General features: G+C 40.3%; 1 protein-coding gene across 1 annotated transcript in view; it reads right to left on the bottom strand.

Annotated features, from left to right (window-relative positions):
* Positions 1 to 408: 408 nt before the first annotated feature.
* LOC119660206 (baculoviral IAP repeat-containing protein 6) overlaps positions 409 to 12,884 on the bottom strand; it is a 33,075-nt gene continuing 20,599 nt past the window's right edge. Inside the window, exons 22-41 of the mRNA XM_038068642.1 lie at positions 12,658 to 12,877; positions 12,473 to 12,597; positions 12,151 to 12,415; positions 11,875 to 12,095; positions 11,704 to 11,812; positions 11,400 to 11,639; positions 11,158 to 11,339; positions 10,596 to 11,095; positions 7,651 to 8,048; positions 6,328 to 7,593; positions 6,017 to 6,265; positions 5,735 to 5,928; positions 5,238 to 5,670; positions 4,908 to 5,122; positions 3,507 to 3,689; positions 3,079 to 3,440; positions 2,261 to 2,723; positions 1,946 to 2,185; positions 1,687 to 1,875; positions 409 to 1,625 (exon numbers count right to left, since the gene is read on the bottom strand). Coding sequence (XP_037924570.1) covers positions 1,107 to 1,625; positions 1,687 to 1,875; positions 1,946 to 2,185; positions 2,261 to 2,723; positions 3,079 to 3,440; positions 3,507 to 3,689; positions 4,908 to 5,122; positions 5,238 to 5,670; positions 5,735 to 5,928; positions 6,017 to 6,265; positions 6,328 to 7,593; positions 7,651 to 8,048; positions 10,596 to 11,095; positions 11,158 to 11,339; positions 11,400 to 11,639; positions 11,704 to 11,812; positions 11,875 to 12,095; positions 12,151 to 12,415; positions 12,473 to 12,597; positions 12,658 to 12,877 — 6,573 coding nt within the window. The 3' untranslated portion in view covers positions 409 to 1,106. The remainder of the gene's footprint in view (positions 1,626 to 1,686; positions 1,876 to 1,945; positions 2,186 to 2,260; positions 2,724 to 3,078; positions 3,441 to 3,506; positions 3,690 to 4,907; positions 5,123 to 5,237; positions 5,671 to 5,734; positions 5,929 to 6,016; positions 6,266 to 6,327; positions 7,594 to 7,650; positions 8,049 to 10,595; positions 11,096 to 11,157; positions 11,340 to 11,399; positions 11,640 to 11,703; positions 11,813 to 11,874; positions 12,096 to 12,150; positions 12,416 to 12,472; positions 12,598 to 12,657; positions 12,878 to 12,884) is intronic.

Here is a 12,884-nt window from a genome sequence, read left to right as displayed (position 1 = left end):
ACGGAAGGAGAAATAGGAACTGAAAGAAAAGTAAGAAGTCCGAAAGTCTTTAGGATACCATCGCGCTTGACTGCGTTATTCTTAAGTGGATTATTTATGGGAATTATTGGGCTTCTCCTTTTTTCCTACCTCGGCACTAAGTTTTCACTTGCTGGTTCTCAATGAAACAAAAATCTTTCCCATTCCCTGAACTAGGTAGCTGCGAACACACTCTATTGTAACGTCAGACGCGACTGGTGTTGAAGCTGCGCCAACGTTCTTTTGGTTGCTAGAAAAACTCGCCTACCTTGGATAGACAACAGTCCACTTCCTCTTCTCTATTCCCAGAGCTCCGTTTGCTTAGTTCTCCCCAAAAACAGCTTATCCTACCCTTCAATCACTTCGACCTCAAAATTTAAAACAAATTCATACAAAAACACAAACAATTTGTTTTATTTTTCATATAATAATTCAATCACCTTTTGTAAAAGTTCAAGTTTTGCTTCTCAGTTTTTCCATGTTTTTTTCTGTAGCCATTATGTAATATTTCAATGTTTATCGCTTACAAATTATTACACATATTATTTCATTGAAGTAAAAGCAGTCCCAACTAAACAACCTCCCTACAAAGTAAAAGACCAATGGCGGATCGGAGAGTCTTCTGCTCATGACTGTTTGGAAATGTTGCATTTGAGTTCTGCTAATAATGACAATAGTTTGGTTCAGTTTTACTGTTAACTAAACCCGTTTTTGTAGCTGCTGCACATGTGTAAGTTTCAATTGCACCGCAGAAAAGAAGAAGTGGCTTTAGTAACTGCAAATTTCGCCTGTTTAAATATTCAATATATTTGGTTGTAGTTAATGTTGACCATCCTTTATAATATACAGTCGTACAAATACGAATACAAATTAAATAAATAAACGGAAAACGTGTTTAATTATACATTTCCAAATTGAAGTAAATATATATGTATATATATTATTTTGTAGTGGGTGTAGTTTTATGAAGCCAGCTCAGCTTAATGGTGGATATGGTTTCGTTTAAAGTAGTTCCTTTCCTCGGATCGTATTGAATAAATTGTAATATATAACAGCAAAATAGAATAGAATACATATTTATGTAATAATTAACTAGTATGAAGCCCCCAATTTGATGTCGATGATGAAGACATTGAAGAAAACTGATCGTTTGAGTCCTCCTGGTTTTGATTATGATTTGGAATTATACCCTCTTGTGCTGCTGCTGCTACTGTCGACGATGTCGCGTCATCGGGCACCGAGGTGGTCGTAGCCGTCGTCGTAACTTCTCCCGCCTCGTTACCCCCATCAGCGTCAACGCTATTCGATGAATTTGATGGTTGCTGTGCCACCGATTGGGTGGGTGACTGCTGGGGCATGATATCAGGCATAGCCAAAAGCGATGTGATCGGATTAAAAGGGCTGTCGAGATCTTCAAGTCCTTCAGGCACGGGCAGCCGAGCCAATTCCTCACGAAGCTGTTTATATTGACGGCGCAAAACCATCGAATTGAAAGAAATTGCACGACCACTTCGCTCCGTGTATTGGGGCTTGTTCAGTTCGTTTATCCAATTTTCAATTTGAGCACAAATTTCATGACGTTTGATCCAAAAGTGTGTATGAATAACCTGAAAGAAAGAAAGTGCAATGTAGCCTCGAGGTTTAGCATTATCAAATTATGCAACCTACTTCTTTAAAACAAGGACTAGGATTCCGTATTTGTTCCAACATCGCCCATCGAACGCATGCCTGGTAGATGTTGCTATTGTATTCTCTTGAACAATGAGTTCCGCTTGGTGTGCCTCTACTCCTTTCGAAGCCAGGCTCGTTGAAATAGGGTTCCGGAACCAAAATCAGACTCTGTATCGATACAAGCACCTGCAGCGAAATAAAATGTATGATTTTTGTCCTTTCGAAGACTATGAAGGCAGTGTAGGTGGATACTTACTTGCAAGAAGCTCGATGTTTGTGCATTCCACTTTTCCTCGGGTCGGCCGTGCCATGTATTCAAAACGGATAAGCATACTTTTCCATCGTTATATAAATTCGGATTAAATCTCACAGTATGTCGCCCGGTTGTCTCTAGATTAATAAGCATTGGCGAGTTTGGGTAGTCAGGTGGAAAGTAAACGTCGAATTCAAAACAACCATTTGCATATGGCGTGTCTGCTGGGCCAGTTATGAGTACCTACAATTTAGGCAAGTGTAGTTAACTTGCAAATCCATATTTATCTTTAAACCTATTTGGCAGCAAATAGTTTACCTTCATAATGTCCAAGCGATCGGTATCACAGCGTACAAATACTGAACTACTATACGATAATGGCAGGCTTGTTGATAGTGTCACGGTTTCCTGTGCTAAACGTTTCACACGCGACGGATGACCTCGATCGCCTGCAGTTCTAACGTTATTCTCGAAATGATGTGATACCACAAAACGATATCCATTTTCACACTCAACAATCATTTCATACGTATCAAATTGTAATTTTTTCATAATTTCTAGATAACGCTGCTCGATCGAATTACTTATTGGCCTATCTACGTATCCTTTGTCGGTGTCATGCGAGCTACTAGACTGATAATCTATATTTGAAGCTCTTTGTACTAAGAGTGTCGTTTCTTGGATATCAGGAATTAATAGAGCTAAACCTTCATCGTCGCCGTCGTCTATGTTGACCGTTACCTTTTGTGTTTGTCCTTTGATATTCGATTTTTTGTTCACTCTAAATAATACAAGAAACAATACGATTGGAAATATGGAAACCTGCAATGCGTGTAAGAGATCCATTCACTGTCAAGTCGGTGATTATTCAAACGCAATCACCTCGCCCTGAACATAAATATTTGATCCATTCGCAAAGTTATTCAATATTATTTTGGATTTTTGAGTTGCCACAAACATAAAATCCACAAATTTACGGATTCACAAATTATCTCTTCAAAATGCATTGTACCGAATAAAGATTTAGACAAAAAAAAACATTTTCAAGGCAACTGGTCGTGTTTGTCGGTAATTATTTTATTAACCTCTACCAGGCTGGCTTGACTGTAAATGGGCCTCGTAAGAAAAATACTCACTTCAAACGCTTTGCATACGTATCTACGCAAGTCTTCATATTAACCAGAAGCGATGCTATTGACGTCGACTCCTCAGATGGATCCTTTGGTTGTAGCAGTCCCATTAGTTGATTGCAAAGAGCGAGAGCACGTAATAATTGTAGTATAGATCGGTAGAGTGGAATGTGACGTGTTATGTCCAAAACAGAATCATTTCGTAAATAGGAGCTTAGTGCCGGGATTAAGCATGATTGCTGCAATAAATCTAGGAAAATCAATGGCAATTCACCAGCTACTTCTGTAAGCTCGTGGTAGCCCACCACATCATCACAGCTTAAGTATTTAGGAACTTTATCTCCTGGATTTATGTAGCTCGAAAGAACCTGCAAAAATTAGTAAATTTTAGTTATAATATCGACACGAATCAACGGTGTCCTTAGGATCCATACTTGTAAAAGCACTGTAACATGTTCCTCTTCGCTTTTCTGTCTGAGAAGTGCTTGCTCAACATCCCATGATTGCTGTGTGGAACCAGTTCCGAAACCAGTACCTTTGGCCCAATACACGTGAGATTTGTCATCGGATATTACTTGATCTTGGTCGCTTGCTGGATTTTTCACACCATTGGCGATCTAAAAATACAATCATTTTTAGGTTAAAAGAAACGAATCGATTTGTTTTTCACAACTGCAAATTGTCGGCAAAGAACGAATGTATTACCAAATGGAAAAAAGAAGAAATTTCCGTTATTGGCTAAAATTCTAATAATAATTCACTGATATTGTATTTCGGGAGCCAATTATCACCTTCTGAAGAAAAGAAAGTACTTCACGGACCGATTATCACCTTCTAAAGAGTAGCTTACTCCAAATATAAATCTCATAACGTTTCGCCAAAAAATTACAAAACTACGCGGTGGACTATGCAAAATTCAGGACTAAACAGAAAGCAGCTCCATATTTCCAATCAAGTAGTGGCTGGCCCTCACAGTTAAAAACTTTGTTCTAGGCAACACAAGCAGCTTACATAGTTTTTAAGTTGTGTGTATCACAAATTCTTCAGCCAATTCCGTCAACAATGAGGCGCAGGTACTCTGAGGTGAGGCAAGGAAGACGGGGCAGCAACCCTGTCGGGCAGACCAAAACCAAGTGGCGGAGGAGAACTTCCCCGTGGTGGCACCGGGAAACGCTTTCAGCTCGATTGTAGCGGTTAGCGCCCTAATGGGAGTTTCATAGGGGTTGTGGTTACATCCAAACTAACAAAGAGACCTTCGGGCTTCAAACGTTAATTCGGTAGATCTTGGATCCATCAGTATGAATGCTGAGCCGTGTACTCCACATAGACTGGTATCACTGTTGCTTGCCACTGCAGGGATCTGACTTTGATCAAAATCAATCAAATCAATCCGGGTCTTAAGAAGACCGTGGGGTTAAGTCCACTCGACAGATACTCACATAACATTATTAAGGACGTAAGTGCATCTCATGTGGATGGAGTCCGTTATTCGGATATCGACTTGGGAGCCACATCGAAGAACTTATATACAAAAAACAACAACTGAGTTGCGAATATATTTCACAAATCAAAGACACGTAATCAAAAAATGTTTGCAGAAGCAAAGCTACTTTATCCTATCAGCTCCCAACATAGTCATTTTGCCTGCCAACCGTCACCAATAATAAGTATTTGTTGGCCTAAGTCTTCCATCTCGGTCTGATAACACAAAATTAAATTAATTTATAAAATAGACTTTATTCATCCCCATAGCCCATCTTATGTAATGGAATAAGAATGGAGAGAATCTATGCTGAGAACCTAAAGCCTAAAAATTGTTCGTATTAGTTACTTACCTCTGTTTGTGGCCCAGTTATTTGATAATTTTGTGATTGATGAGTGAAAATACCGAGGCAATTTAACACTAAATGCATTGCCCCCACTTCGATGACCATTCGTCGTAAGAGCACTCCATCGTCAGTCGTCAATGGGGAACTATCCAAAAGTTGACGGAATACTTCAAACGGTAAGGTTGGGAGTGAGGGAGCTAGAGACAGGCTGTAGATATCATCTGAAAATAAAAGAACAGAGTTCGATTAGACTTTTTATGCCTGCAAAGAAGAATTAGAGTAACAAGCTGCGAAAATTGATAATTTAGTTTTCATGAACTAAACTTTGTAACTTACTTCCTTCCCCATCGCCAGTAACACCTAACACAAGACGAAGTAAGCACTGTGCTCGCAATTTATCACGCAATAAAACGTCCGAATAGGCTGGCAAACGTAGGAACAACCCAAAAGCAGCTAATGAATGTTGTGGCACTGATGTTATTGTTGGTAACTTCGATGTTGCTTCAGTCGCCGTATCTTCCAGATCCTCATATATTTCATCATTCGGTTCGACTTTCACCCAATCGTTCGAAGGTGGTGTTTTCTCCTTATCCGGATGCGTAGTGTTAGCTTTTGAATTTTCCGGAAACACCGTTGGCAAATAATGGGCTAAGAGTGACAAACCACCGCGACTCGAAAATCTTTGCAGTGGTGTTGGCAGAGGTTCCATATTTGATGCTTTAATCAGTGATTCATCTGTGAACTCATCTGCCTGATTTGTAGTGGAGATCTGTAATGTTATAGAGCACTTCATTTGAGTAAAAGAAAACTCGAACACGTCGTGAGTAACTTACCAGCTCAAGTTCTAAACATGGCGTTGATAATGAATGGCCGCGACTTTGGATCAAAGCAAGAATTTGAGATATTGACGTGTCACTGGTTAGAAGCACGTCGGGGCAGACGTTATGTTGAAACTGAAGACAATTTGCAGCACAATTTGAAACTTGATTTTTTAGATTCGCTGCGAAAAAATCATCGCTGGCTAGTTCTGGAAGCCATTGAATGGTCATTGTAGAAAAATGTTTTTTTGCAAACAAAAGAAAAATTGTAAAAGAGACACCCTTTCTCGTACTTACTTGAATATTTAGGACCTAAATCTTTCTCCTTCAAGGCTGCCGCCTGATTCTTCACATCTTTCAGACGTTTATCCTTCGCCGTCACACCAGCCACCACACTCAAGAACTCCATACCTTGCGCGCCTAACCTGAAACCCATATCCAATAGTTCCTTATGATTATCAATCTGATTTTTCCCCGCATTGCTGGAACTAGTGGGATCGGTTTGCTTTGTATCCGAATTCATCGACGGTAAAATGTTGGAATAAACTAAAAATCAGACCAGATTAGACAATATTTTTTTAAAAATCGGACTAGAAGGGACCACTTACTTGATATGCAATTTTGTAACAGATCTTGGCATTTAGTATGCGAACTTAAGTAGAAAAGCAGATGATGGGCATTTGTCCGCTTTGAAGGATGATTGTTCACCAAATACATAGAACTACTTCGCTTTTGTAGCGTCATCTTACTACGCACCGAGACAAGAATCTTTTCACTCTCTAATAACAACTGTAAAACTAATCGTCGCGTAAATCCCGAAATGATCGTATTACTTGCTGGCTGTGTTATTTTTTGTGGCTTCTTAATGACCGAAATCAAAATAGTTGTTAAATTCTCCTGATTTTTCGGATGGCATGCTGTTACACGTGAGAAAAAGTTTATTGTTGAGCGCTCAATTCGGATGAAATGCTGTTGCAAAGGTTCTACACTCGAATCAACGGGCCTGTGATTGCAAAGTAACTCCAAAAGGGGCTTCCAGAATATCGATCCTTGGTAGGATCCCAACCAATCTCGCATCTGTCCTTCGGCACAGCATTCCGAGAAGAAGTCTAACACTTCCGGCAATTGGTAGACTTTCAACACGCAATCGGTAGACATCTCATCAATTTTTACATTTTCTGCTTTATCTGAATCCGTTAAACTACAATTTGAAATCTTTCGAGTCTTCGACGAAATCTTTCTAACTTCAGGCGAAATAGAACAGCACAACTCGTGTACAGCTTGAGCCAATCTTCGTGCGAGTTTCGACTCAATGAGTAACTGAATAGCTTGCCGCGACTGACACGCTGCCGATAAGGTACTCAATAAGGAAATGTTTTCGAATAGTTTCGAGAGATTTTCATCATTCACTTGACCAGTTGGAAGTCTACTGCTTGAATTCGCTTCTTTTGTGTCGTCCGTCATACCTTCCATTTGCATGTGCTCCACAAATCCACAGCTGGTTAACAATTTACTGAAAAGTTCAGGTCGAATGTAGCAAAATGAGCATAACAACGAATCAAATGATGTCTTCAGGGCAGCATTTGTCTCCGAATTCTCAATCATGCGGAAACAAACTTCGAATAGGTCGTCAGTTATTATTTCTGTTAAATTAGGAACAGTATGTTCGGAGTGAACTGTCCAGAGGATTGATGAAATGACCTTCAACAGACCACTTTGGGGATTTATATGCTGCACAGATTTAGGGTCGAAATTTTCGTGAACTTTCACAATCCATTCCAGTAAAACGAGTACTCTATCAGTAGTGTAGGCGTCATTTTTGGTGCAAAGGTCATACAGCAGATCGCAGACAGCTTCATTGCACAGGCGATAAACTGAAACATTCAAGTATTGAATAATGTTTGATTCTGACTCAATCGATCCCTACTTACCTTGTGGCATTGTTCCCGAGAGTAGATTATGAACTAAGTTCAAACTTAGAGTCCGGTTATGTGTTCCAAGTTTCAGAAGCACCGTTTCCAAATTTTGTAAAGCGATGTTGGAGCAAAGAGGCATGATATTCAGCAACGTGCAACAGGCTTCGAGAAATCCTGGATATTCAGCCGTGGCACTAACAACAGCATTCGCAAGCGGGTTATCCGGGACAAACATTGCTACACTAAAGCAACGAGCTAGAATTCGAATCCAACCTACGCCCGTCTTGGCAAATGAATCATCTTCCAATGCAGACATTTCGTTACTATTGTTACCAATACATTTGCCACCGTTGAATATCGTTGTTCCAAGTACTGATATTTGTGTGAGACCAATGCTTGAGCTGTCTTTTGGTCTGAAATCATTGAAAATTTGAAAAAACCGTGTATTATATAAGGTTTCAAAAGCTGCGCGATATACATACTAAATTTACTGAAACAATTGGAATAATCCTTCTCAAAGCGAACTCTATGTCAAAACATTATGAGAAATGTTTAATTAACTTCGAGAACACTCCCAATTTTAGGGGTAGGGGTTTTCAAGGCTGGCACTGCCGATAATTAAGGATGGTTATCAGAACGGAACTCATTGCCTTATTGTAAATTTTAGTAACACTCGGACATTCGACCGCTCTAGTTGCGAAAGCATTATACACGACGTGGCTTTTGCTATTGAGCTCATACTTCGAACCATTCATTGGGGGTACTGGGAGAGCGGCTAGTTATCATCAAACGAGCGGCAGACAACTCCTTGCACAGCACGCGATAGGCCGAGATGAGTTAACCCTTGGATCCGCAGAATACAGGACCGCAAAGAACAAATTACTGCTAATATGAGCTTTCGGTGGTTGAAGGCGTTGCTTACGTGAATTATCTCTTTATTCTTGTTGAGGGAACAGCCGACTTGAGCTCAAGCAGCGGGATACTGAGTGCATGTGCAATGTAAGCGCATAGTATATTATTGGGTTTGCAACCTCAACGGAGACAACATCGCGATTTTGCTGAAAGGCAACCTACGCCGTCCACCTCTAGTAAAGCCAAACGAAGTGGATTCTGAAATTCTGACAGAAAGAGACGAGACGGAAGTCAAAATCGCCGAACGCATGCGCATGGATCCGCACCGAACCTGATTTTTCTTGCATGTTCTACGTATAGATCGCGTCTGTTGTATGATTTTGCAATGACGGTGCACAGCAGGAAACTGCTCTGCACTTGTCAGCGTTGTTAGCGTGTTTCCCTGTATGTCGCACGATTTTGACCGATACTGTGCTGATACTGTTGCACGTTTCTCCTCTTTATCTAGAGGTAGTTGGGCATACAACAACCTACAGGATAAGGAATGTACTTTGTTGCAAACTGATTTAGTTAGTGCGGATCAGGTGGAGGAGTTAAGAGCTTGCGGTCAGAAAGTGGTTGGACGAGATTGCAACATCAGCATGGCAGCTTAGATAGAAAGAATGTGGGAAAGGTCGGATCATACATGAGTACATTAAAATGTGTCTGCCAGAGAAAATTCTGTCGAGTATTTTGGGCTTCCTCCTGTAGTATAGTAGCTTGAATGAGTTTCTTCTCTCGCGCAACCTTACCTCCAGTCAGGGTTATGTCTTCTGTCCAAGAACACATCCACAATCTAGACTTAATGGGCGTTCACGTTGTGATCGGTATCTTCGATTTTAGCCAGTGCCTTGCTAGCCGTGATAGATTTCAAAGCGCTAATGCATACCCACATGCTGCTTTTCGACGACATTCCCTGCTTCATCTGCAGAATAATGTGCGAATGCCCATAATGGCCGTGGTGTGCACTCACCAATTCCTTGTGTTTTGTGTCAGTGTTGTCTTGTAAGCAGAGCGATCGTTAACTGTTAGAAAGACTTTTATTTGGTTTTCCGCACCGGGCTGTTTCCAGTCTGTCAGATTGTCGAAGCCACACCTTCTGGAACCATGGGAACCGGGATGGCCCCTGAGAGCATACATTTAGTGAAAATTCCTGGGGGATATGTTCTCCCAACCCGTAATCGAAAAAAAAGTGGGATTATGTTTACACGGGACCGCGAAAATGAGCTATTCAGTGTCATTAACATTGTTCTTGAAACTTCAAACTCGTTGATCAGTCTGTTTCTATGAGCAGCTAAAATGACCCCAGGCCTCCCACTGCTTACTGTAAAGGAACTGAAGGGCAGGATAAAAACTCCCTCCCTCAGTCACATAGGAAATGGGAGTCTACAGGTGTATACCTGAGCACGGATTCTTTCTTGCTCTGAAGAAAACCGAATTTTGAACCGTCAGGGAAGAATCCGTTCATTGTAGCAGGCTGCAGGTATTGAGGGCAAAGCTGCAGCTGGAATATTCATGATAAGTTGGCTAACGGCTAACGTTGAAAGTTCCGTATTCGACAAACATCGAATGAATACTGCCATCTATCCAAATTTCTGTATTGCACTAGCAATATCTTCGATAAGACCATGGGCATCCATAGAACGAAATTATGCATGATTCTATTCGCATCTTCACTTTCAATTTTGATAAAGGCTGGCAAACAATCAGATCATGTTAAAGATGAGAGACGCAAACATAATTTCGCATTATATCCGAAAGACCTCGTGCCCAACTGAACAAATGCTACACTAAATGTAGACCCGCTCCAATATCACTTTCATGATGGAACTCACTTCGTATCCGAAGATGATCGTGAAATCATGACTAGATGGCAAGGGCTGACTTTGAACATTTTAAAATAATATGAATGGAATACTGCTCAACTGTTTCGGCAATGCCTCCTTTACAAATTGTACAACCCTTAACAGTACGATCCAATTATTCGCATAGAGTAGGATGTATTGGCACGTATAACTTTTAGGAACATGTCTTGCCCAAATTTAATAAACTTAAACATTCACTATTACCTGTATAGTCGCAGTACAATACTGGATGCAATTTCCGGCTTAGCCAATTTCAATCGAATAAATGTCATTCCGACCGTTGTATGCGCCTGACCAAAGGGTATGGGCCCTAAACCACAATCGCGTGAAATTTCCACAGCAACCGCAGATGGACAAGATGCCAATGATGACAAATGTGGTTGAATTTGTATTTCCATAAGCATAATAGCAGTCGGTAAGGTCAGAGTCAAATCAACATACGATTCGTTTGGATAAAACATGTAGCTCCATGCCGGCGTCCTTGCACGTCGATGTGATGCTATTGGAGTTTGTATGAGCACGTCAGCCGGCTGTGCAGCCGAATTTTCCGATGAGATCGTACAAAATGGAGCGAAATTGATTGCTCCTTCTGTTCCTTTTGTATTTGACTGGGAAGCCTTTTTTGAACTGGAAGCTGTTCCATTCGTGCTAGCTATACATTTGATTTTGCTACTTTTCGTCAAGTGTTGCATTATCAACGAAATCTAAATAGGGGAAACGTGCCAAGTTATTTGTGCGTATAATAATTTACAATGTTAGGTCTTACCAAGCCCGGTTGCATGTTCATCAAAACCTTATTGCACTTTATTAAGTTTTGGCAAAGTATTTTCATGCCGCCCAATTCACTGAAAACTCCAACGGCTGCTGGTGTCTCAAGAACTTTCAAAACATACCAAAGAAACGGTTCAGATAGTTGCAAGCGAGGAAGGATATTTCTAGGCGAGGAATCTATAAAATTAGTAGTGCCTTACTTGATCAATATTTACAAAAAAAATTTAAATATCTTACTGCTTTCTAAATACTGGTAAATAGGGGCTATAACTAAATTTGTCTGTGATGCTTTTGTGCAAAGTAACATTAATAAATGAAAAACCGCATCGGCCGTCGTCTGAGGCTCATTCAATGAGCTACTAATTTCCGTTATGTTGATTTGATACAATGACGATGAAACAAACAGCGAGAATGATGAACTGTTGCAATGTGATAAAGACCCTAGTAGCCTTTTCATTGTTGGAAAGTGTCGGAGCACTGTTATTGAGAATAGATTCATTTTTCAAATAGTCCAGGAAATCAAAACAAAACAGTATACTACCTGTATCCGCTACACAAGGCACTTTGGTTTTAATCTCAATGCTATTTTGTTGTTCCGCTTTGATCTCATCTGTCTGACTTTCTGTACTTAATTCCGACCTATTTCCACCCTGCAGAAAACACAAAAGTTTATTCAGCTCAGAAATACGTGAAGTAGATTTGTTTCACTCACATCTGATCTCTTGTCAATTTCTGTTTGCACCAACGAAGCTGATAGCTTCAATAAACTCACAATTAATGAGCTATCCGATACAGTAGTATTTTGTTTTGAGTTATCTGATCCCAAGACCGTGGCAAAAAGACTTCCGAAAGTATTATTTGTGTTGCCTGAATCACCTGAACGCTGACACAAAATTTTCTCAGAATTCGAAATACTATTGTAAACCAAAAATGCTGCAAAATACCAAATGTTCAGACTGGGGAAACGTCGCCAATCGGTTTTACTTACAAACACTTTCTATTATACTCATTGCAACATTCAAATCAGCTTTATCATAATGTATTGACATGAGATCACGTACTAATTGACTTTGAGCATCGATTGGTCCCTGTTGATTTGATATTGCACCTCCCGGTTGAACCAATTGTAGAACAACATTCAGAAGTGTGTCTTTGAGTTTTCGCTTAACATTTGACGTGGGGTCCGCGAAAGTAGCGTTGATTGAAAGTACGCCCAAAAGTTCGTGTAGATACTTACAAATTGTTGGACCCGCCTAAAATCATTTTTCGGCTATAGTTAAGTCAAGAGTTTTTCCAAGGATTAATCTTACGCATCGATTAGTTGTCGTGGATGAACTCATTCCATATCCGGAGAAGAATCGAAGCAGCATCTTTTCAAAGTTTTCGTCTTTTATAATAGCCACATCGATTTTTCGGTTAACGTAGCTGTTATTGTCTGTAAAAATGTGTTTTTCTTAGTAAAAAGTTGACTCTAAATAGTGATCGAATTTCGTACCACCCTCACAATCAGGTTTCAAGTGGCACGCCAATGTCAGGCAATGGAATCCTAGACCCCATGTTCGCAGCTTAATATCTGAATGCCAAGCTAACGCCGAAAGCAAACCTTGCACTGCATTGGTTCCAAACGCGATCTTTCGTACACCCGGTCTTTCTGACAACTCACTATTCAAAGTCAACCACATTTGTAGAAGTTGCTCCAAATGGACCCAAGTATCCTGCAAA

Source organism: Hermetia illucens, chromosome 6 (genome assembly GCF_905115235.1).
Source record: "Hermetia illucens chromosome 6, iHerIll2.2.curated.20191125, whole genome shotgun sequence".
Classification (NCBI taxonomy): domain Eukaryota; kingdom Metazoa; phylum Arthropoda; class Insecta; order Diptera; family Stratiomyidae; genus Hermetia; species Hermetia illucens.
The sequence above is the reverse complement of the archived record's forward strand: the minus strand, read 5'-3'. Positions and strand labels throughout refer to the sequence as shown.